At 28.3% G+C, this 7,356-nt stretch overlaps 1 protein-coding gene across 1 annotated transcript; it reads right to left on the minus strand.

Annotated features, from left to right (window-relative positions):
• Window positions 1-2,139: 2,139 nt before the first annotated feature.
• Window positions 2,140-5,247, minus strand: LOC131844026 (uncharacterized). The gene is made up of 5 exons (XM_059192814.1): window positions 5,081-5,247; window positions 4,572-4,718; window positions 4,092-4,209; window positions 2,991-3,204; window positions 2,140-2,357 (listed from the first exon to the last, which is right to left on the minus strand). The coding sequence occupies exons 1-5, from the start codon at window positions 5,245-5,247 to the stop codon at window positions 2,203-2,205; spliced, it is 801 nt and encodes a 266-aa protein (XP_059048797.1). The 3' UTR covers window positions 2,140-2,202.
• Window positions 5,248-7,356: the final 2,109 nt, after the last annotated feature.

Consider the following 7,356-nt stretch of genomic DNA (forward strand, 5'->3'; position numbering starts at 1 on the left):
TATTCAACAATTTAATGGTGACAATGCAAATTAAATCCTTTGTAAATACCAAGAAGTGTATTTATTAATAACATGACGGAATCCCTGTGGCTTTTAGAACTAATTTGTTTTCTTCTGTAATAAATAATAATAGAAATACTTAAAAATGACAAACATTCCGAGAATATTAATTTTTTTATAATACATACGTTGGTAGTCTGTAGAAGCGTCTATGCAACTTGATGGTGGATGACGAGTAGATATGTATCATCTCTGATGACAAAACCTTTCAAGTAACACAAATGTCATATAAATTATTTCTTAATCGTAACAATTAACTATCCAAGTGACCTCAACATTGCAGTTTCATTGATTCAATTTTCTTATACAGAGCAATGAAGCAATTATGTGCATGCAATACCTAAGATATAATTATAATTAGAACTACAAAAGTACAATGGAATAAATGTAATAAATAGTAATACAAAATTGATATCCATTAATATTAATATATAGGACTTCTATCTTAATGAAATATAAATTAATTGAATCATGAAATACTCAGAAGTCTCAGTTCCATTTTTTACTAAAGTAAATTACAAATAAGACACAATAATCATAATGAAGTAAGACACAATAGTGTTGTCTGAAAACTTCCTTTACCAAAATAAAAACAACTGTTGCAGTCAATACTAATATTATGACTATAAATGCGGAAGTGTGTATGTCTATTTGTGGTCGAACTAGAGAGATATATGCGTTTTGTGCTTTACAATTCTACCGTAGATAAGCTCATGCTGGTGTACAGATGAGAGAATGGGTAGCAAAGAGAATAAATGCGGCCAAAATGCACGCTACATATGTAGATTCTCCACAGATTCTATATCACATTTGTCACTAAACCTAAAAGCCTGCACAGACTAGAAAGATTTTATCCGCGCTTGTCCACAAAATACATTTCTCCTTTACAGTAGCTAGTCATATGTATTAATATTATGATAGTGAAGTAACCTATAATTTGTATCGTGTATTAAGGCTCTAAAACATCATATGTAAGCCTCCATTGTCTGTGCACATTTTAATAACACTAAAGTTATATTTTTGTACACATATGATAGTAGGTGAAGTTTAATTTTGCAAGAAATTTATGTTTATAAAAGAAACTGGGCATAGTTTAAACACCTACTAGGCGTCTATTCCTTTATATCAAATATAAAAGCAATAGATATTTAAGATGTAAAGGATATCATACTGCACCATAACTAAATGGTTAATAAAGAATTGTTAGATAGACAAGCGAAGTTGTATTTTTTTCAGATAGTTGCCGAACTATACAATTAGCAGGTATAAAATAAGTATATATTTTCATATACACATCTAAGTCACATTGGAAAATTAATCATATTATAAAAAATTACGGCTTGTAACGATCAAAGGAATCAATACCGTTAAACAATATAAACAGTTAGATACACGACTGTTCCAAACATTGTAAGGCCATCGTAAAACAGTTTCATTATTCACCGCTAGGGGCGCTAATAGCCGTGTACGTACACGTCAACATGTTGTTTATGCGATACATCATGGCGACAGTAAACAATGTCGGTTCGCCAGCTTCAAAAGTGAATAATTATGCCATAAATGAAAAACAAAGCCCAGTCAAATTTTAATAATTATGTTCCCATCCAGTAAACCTATGGTCAAAAGTCACTCGATAAAAAAATCTATAATTATATTAACTACATGTCAGATGCATAACTCATATAGGGCTAACTAGTCCTAAATTAAGTAAAGCTGGTACCATCAATTCTAAATAATTGTTAGAAAGACTTAAATAATTATTCTACTACATAAAAAGACACATATGACTAGAAATAATTTTACTAATCGAAAATCTAAAAAAAGGTCGACCTTTCTTTTAGATTTTGTGTTAGTCCACTAATAATACTACTGTCGACAGATAAAATAGCACCACTTTCCTGGGTAGTCGATAACTTTATGGTACAATCGATTCTACGATATATCTATATTATATACGATATAGTCACGTCACGTATACATATGTATAGATCTAATAAAAATACATTATTGAATATTTGCTATAAAACTTTATTTTCATTTATAATACTGTAACCAAACTATGAAAGAGAACATTTTATACAATCATCCAATTCCTATTAATTATTTGCACTACGTTATACCACATCAAAGCAGGCACTAATATTAGTCCAAATTTATGTTTCTAAATGTGCCAGGAATTCCCATATATTGTTCTTTAAATTTATCTACACTTCTAAGGGACTCGTCGGTTTTGTAATCTTTTGTTTTCATCATGTATTCTATGAATTCCTTTGAACTCAAAGCTTCGTGAAAGTCCTCTGCAAAAAAATATTAGAAGTGAATAAAAAAAGAATTATATTCACGGCCTGATAACTTTCTGTTCAATAAGTAATGATAATATTTTTCATTCATAATAAATAAAAGGTTATTAATAGAATCAGTATTATGTTTTCTTGGCAAATTTTAGTTACTTCACAATTGAGTTCATTACAAATGTAAAAATAATTTGTTCGTAAAACCGTAGAAATAATGTATATTAGTAAAGTTATTTTGGTTACTATGTCAATATTGTTTTGCTCTTTTATCTATCTTATTTACATTTTTATCAAGGAAGTCCGAAATTTAATGGAATGCAATTAGTTGCTACATTACTTAATTTTGGGCTAAAATGAATATGCAAAGTGCATCATTATCATTATCACGAACTTAGGTACCAATGTAATATGGGCTCTATTCTCCGTACTTTGCCTCTCATCTGGGCCGTTGTGTGTGTAATTTAGGTACTAAACATTGTCTAGTATTTACAATGACAGAATCTCAATGGTCAATGACGCGCGAAATTTTTTTCAACTGTTTATTGTTATGATATCTGCTGATGTTAAGATTAAAGTCTGATAATAAGGCAAATATTCATATTGTATTTTAGATAAAACAATAAAAAAATTCTTGACCTTGTAATTTCAAATAAGGCTTTGCTTCACCACCATATTTATACGGAAGAACTTCTTTCGGCATAAATTCATAGAGGGTCTCCAACGTCGAGTTTACTATAAAACGGTCGCCCATTTTCTGACCAGTCAAAAGTTTGAGGAACGTCACCAGTGTATCAACTACTCTCGATGGAGTTAACAGATGCAATGCTTTAAACCTCACACCAAATGCTTCCTGAAATAGAAATGCAATTTAAAATTACATGTATTTTTTAAATATAATAAGTGTTACAGAAAATGTGTCTGAGCAATTTTTTCGCACTTTATAAGCGGATTAACTTACTAAAGAGTTTAATTTAATACCTATACTAATTACTTAATATGAATTGTTTTTCTTATTTTCAGGTAAATGAACACGATAAATATGTAAATCTATTAGTTACTGTTAATGACATAATTTTAATTATATTATAATTTCTTACTACAAATAACATGAACATTTGACTGAATTCTAAAATATTGATCTTTTTTATGACTTCCGGTAAACTGGCATCCCTCAAGTCATAAAAAATTTAAAACTTGAACTATAATCATTTTTAAAAATATACTCCCAATACTGAAACACAAAAATATTTTCATATTATGGTCGTTATTATTCTTCAATTAAACATAGATACATATAATATTCAAGAGAAGTTGAAGAAAATCTTTATCATTTATCTGTTTACGTATTAATAACCAAGTGTGTGTACATATGAAAGTCCCAAACCAAGCAATTCTTGTACTGTAAATACTAGATAACTTGTGAACTTACATATTTAAATATAATACTGTATGATGACGATTTATAATTTAAACAATAAAAATATCGACTTTTAGTCAATATGGGTCTGAATTTAAGCGTAATTAAAACACATAAACAATTTAAATTCTAAAGGCAATTGCTCGAATTTAATTGTAATAGTATATAGACTGGAATATCAGGGATCTTCCAGGGTTTAAATTCATTTATATCAAGTTAGCAATTAGAGCACACCACATACTTTTAAACAAAGAAGAACTCGCAAGTTATCCGAGATGTCCAAAGCGTAAAAGGATTAATGAACAAAGATAGGAACTTACTAAAATTCCTCTTTTGTAGAGGTCCAATAACGAACATTTGTTGAGTTCCTTACCAACAAACTTTAACATATAAACTCTGTCATGATCAGGTGTAAGTTTCGGTAGGAAAAGGTCGACGCTGTAATAAGATGCAATTGTGAACATAAATGATTATATAATATATATTTTCTTTTAAGGTTTCTTGATCTAACTTGTACAATATTGAAATGTACAAATCTAAAAATTATACTTTAGAGTTATTCAGTTAATCAGATTGTGTTAAAAAGAAACATATCTGTATTCGTAAATGTTAATATATCATAATCACAATAAAATATAAAATTATATAGTAACTTTACATGTCACACCAGTCAAATATGTATATTTATTTCTAAATTTTTTGTATACAAATAAATAAAGAAATTGTTTCGTGAGTATAGGAACCTCTCTCTTTCTTCTTTTGTTCTTATAAAATATTAGAATTGATTAAAAAATACTTACAATGCAGGTATTGGTTTGAATTCCTTAACATTTATCGTAGCTATGAATTCTGGCACTAAATTTCTCGAAGTGCATATTTTATCTAATCTATTTTTCGTTCGCTCCACTGATCCTTTACTTGCTATTATTAGCCTCTCTAAATATTCTCTATCTACAAAATTTAGCAAATATTAATAGGTAAGTAGATATAAGGTAAGACATAATATCATAATTCTAAAGAAAGTCTGTAAGGCTCTATGTGTTACCGTAGCTATATTATATAAATTATTACTTGTTACAACTAATTAATTTCGGAATCCAGAATTGTGATCATTATTATTATATTATGAACTTCTGTGAGCACTCCATTGCCATTCTCAAGTACTACAATATAATGTCCCTGGACTGTGTAATTTCACAACTTTATCTCACATTATAATCATGTGCAGGATAAATTGAATTTATAGGAAAAGATGGTAACTACTGAAAAACCTCTATTAAGTTGTCTTACAAGAAGACACTATTATGACTTACCAAATTCTTTGTTAGTAAAATGTTTTTGCTTTTTTATCCATTCCTCAATTATATTTATAGCTTCATCCATGCTTCCTGCTTTGTCCATATCATATAACTTTCTAACTGCCTGCAATGTGTCTGGACGATATTCCAAGAACAAATCTTCATGTAGTGTCTGCATTTTTTGTTCAACTATACCGTATTGTAAAAAAAAACTGTCGTCTTTAAAGCGACTCAATGCTGCGCTCCTTTTTATAACCATCCATAATTAATGCAATAGAAATTAAATTAATTAAATGACGAATGTTGTAATTTGACTTTAGATTATTAATTCATTTGAAAATAGTGGCATTAGTTATTCAGATAACTTATAATCGAACTTCGTTTACAATAATCTACTTACTAGATATTAGATAGGTACATTATTGTGAATAGAAGTAGATACCGTTTTATTTAAAAATTAAAATTATCCCTTATGTTGCTATTATAGTGTTTGTTTAAAATATATTTTAATAATTACAATATTATTTTTTACACGCGTGATTGTTAGTAATAAACTGTGTTAACTCATAAAGTTTTAATGGCAAATTAAATTTAATGCTTTAACACCAAAGTTAATTTGTAAGTTTTATTATTAAGAATGTGACCAAAAATTAAGTACATCGATGTAATCTATAAGTTTTCTTAAAGTTAATATCTCATTGTGTAGCAACTATGAATAACATAATAATTTTATTGCTGTCACAATTATTGCAATATTACTTAGTTCATAAAATTATGAAGTAATTAGGAATTAATAAACCGCGACTTTCTTATTTCCGCCGATTAAAAAAGGCAAATCAGTAGTGTATTGTTTTGTTTTTTAAAAGGCTGAGAAATTTATTTATTTATTTATATATATTGATGATCTATGCATGAATTCCAATCATGTCTTGGTGTCATTATCGTAATCCATAAACTGATACTGCTCTTAGCAGAAAATGAATGTAATTTAGTAACATCTATACAAATTATGAAATTTTTACTTTGATGTATAATTACCTGATATCTATTAAATTATAGTGCCCATTAGAACAGAGATCATAGCGAATATCTCATCTTACTAATTATCTTTTGCATGATCGTATTTCCTTGTATATTTTTTCTATACGTTTTCTTGCCCAGATGCAATTAGTACTTGATAACAATGATGTTATAAGAAATGTGATTTATTGAATAGTCACTGCCACAACTCTCGATCCCGTGGGATTGCGATCTATTAATGCTAGTAATAAATAAAAAATGTAAATAAAAACAAATTTATTCCAATACTTTTTCCCTCTGACAATAATGTTATTGTATAATAATTACTTATTTATATTAGTGTCAATATTATACACACATAAATGAATGGAATATTTCGACGATATTAATGAGAATTGAGACTACAAATTTTAACAGCGAAACATAATAAATAAAATTAGCGAGGAAGGGTAACAATAAAACTTTAAACCCACATTGAACATTTCACCTATTTTTGAACTGAAACTCATAGTATCATCATGAGAAAATTACATATAAATTTTTTGTCATATGAACATAAAGTCCCCTCTTTTGCAGTCGCCGTAGTCGTGTCTTTATTAAGGATATATATTTAATACATATTTAAATTTGATTCGAATTCATAAAGACGTTATGAATTAGAATCAAATTTAAATATGGCTGATAAATAAAATGTTTTTAAATATTTTTACCAAAAAAAATTTGAAACATGACATGTAGAATAGATGTTCTTTATTCAATTTTAAACTATGTTATTATATGTTTTTGTAAGTACACGTCACTAGGTACTAAATATAACAACTTTTATGTAAATCTGTTTTACCATTTTTTTTTCAGCACAGCATATTTGCAAGCACATTTTGAAGGTTTTATGAGGACATATGCGAGACCGCATCGATTAAAATTGAAACAATTTCTGTATGAAACTATGCAAACTTTTATTTTTTAGAACCATTACATATTTCTAGAAAAAGTAGTTCAATTCACATAAGGACAGTGTCAACTTCTACAAAACCCCGTGTCAATTGCTCTGTGTCCACATGGGTTACAAAAAAATATACTATGTGTTATCGCGCGGGAAAACTTTATTGTTTATATCAAACGACAGTTCTAGTAGCGTGGGATTACAATACGTTACTACTTACCACTACTCAATTATGTTCAAAAGCAATATAAGGAATCTTGCGTATTGGTTTCATTATTTCTATCATCTACATTATAGGCGTGCAATTCTAAAAGCAATAAAGAT

Source organism: Achroia grisella, unplaced genomic scaffold (genome assembly GCF_030625045.1).
Source record: "Achroia grisella isolate CSIRO2021 unplaced genomic scaffold, CSIRO_AGI_Agris_v1 utg109, whole genome shotgun sequence".
NCBI classification, from domain to species: domain Eukaryota; kingdom Metazoa; phylum Arthropoda; class Insecta; order Lepidoptera; family Pyralidae; genus Achroia; species Achroia grisella.

Coding starts and splice junctions, on each gene's coding strand:
- LOC131844026 (XM_059192814.1), bottom strand. CDS start 5,247: ATGCAGACACTACATGAAGATTTGTTCTTGGAATATCGTCCAGACACA. Junction 4,210..4,571: donor TTCAAACCAATACCTGCATT/GTAAGTATTTTT, acceptor ATCTTATTACAG/CGTCGACCTTTTCCTACCGA. Junction 2,358..2,990: donor GCCTTATTTGAAATTACAAG/GTCAAGAATTTT, acceptor ATTTTTTTGCAG/AGGACTTTCACGAAGCTTTG.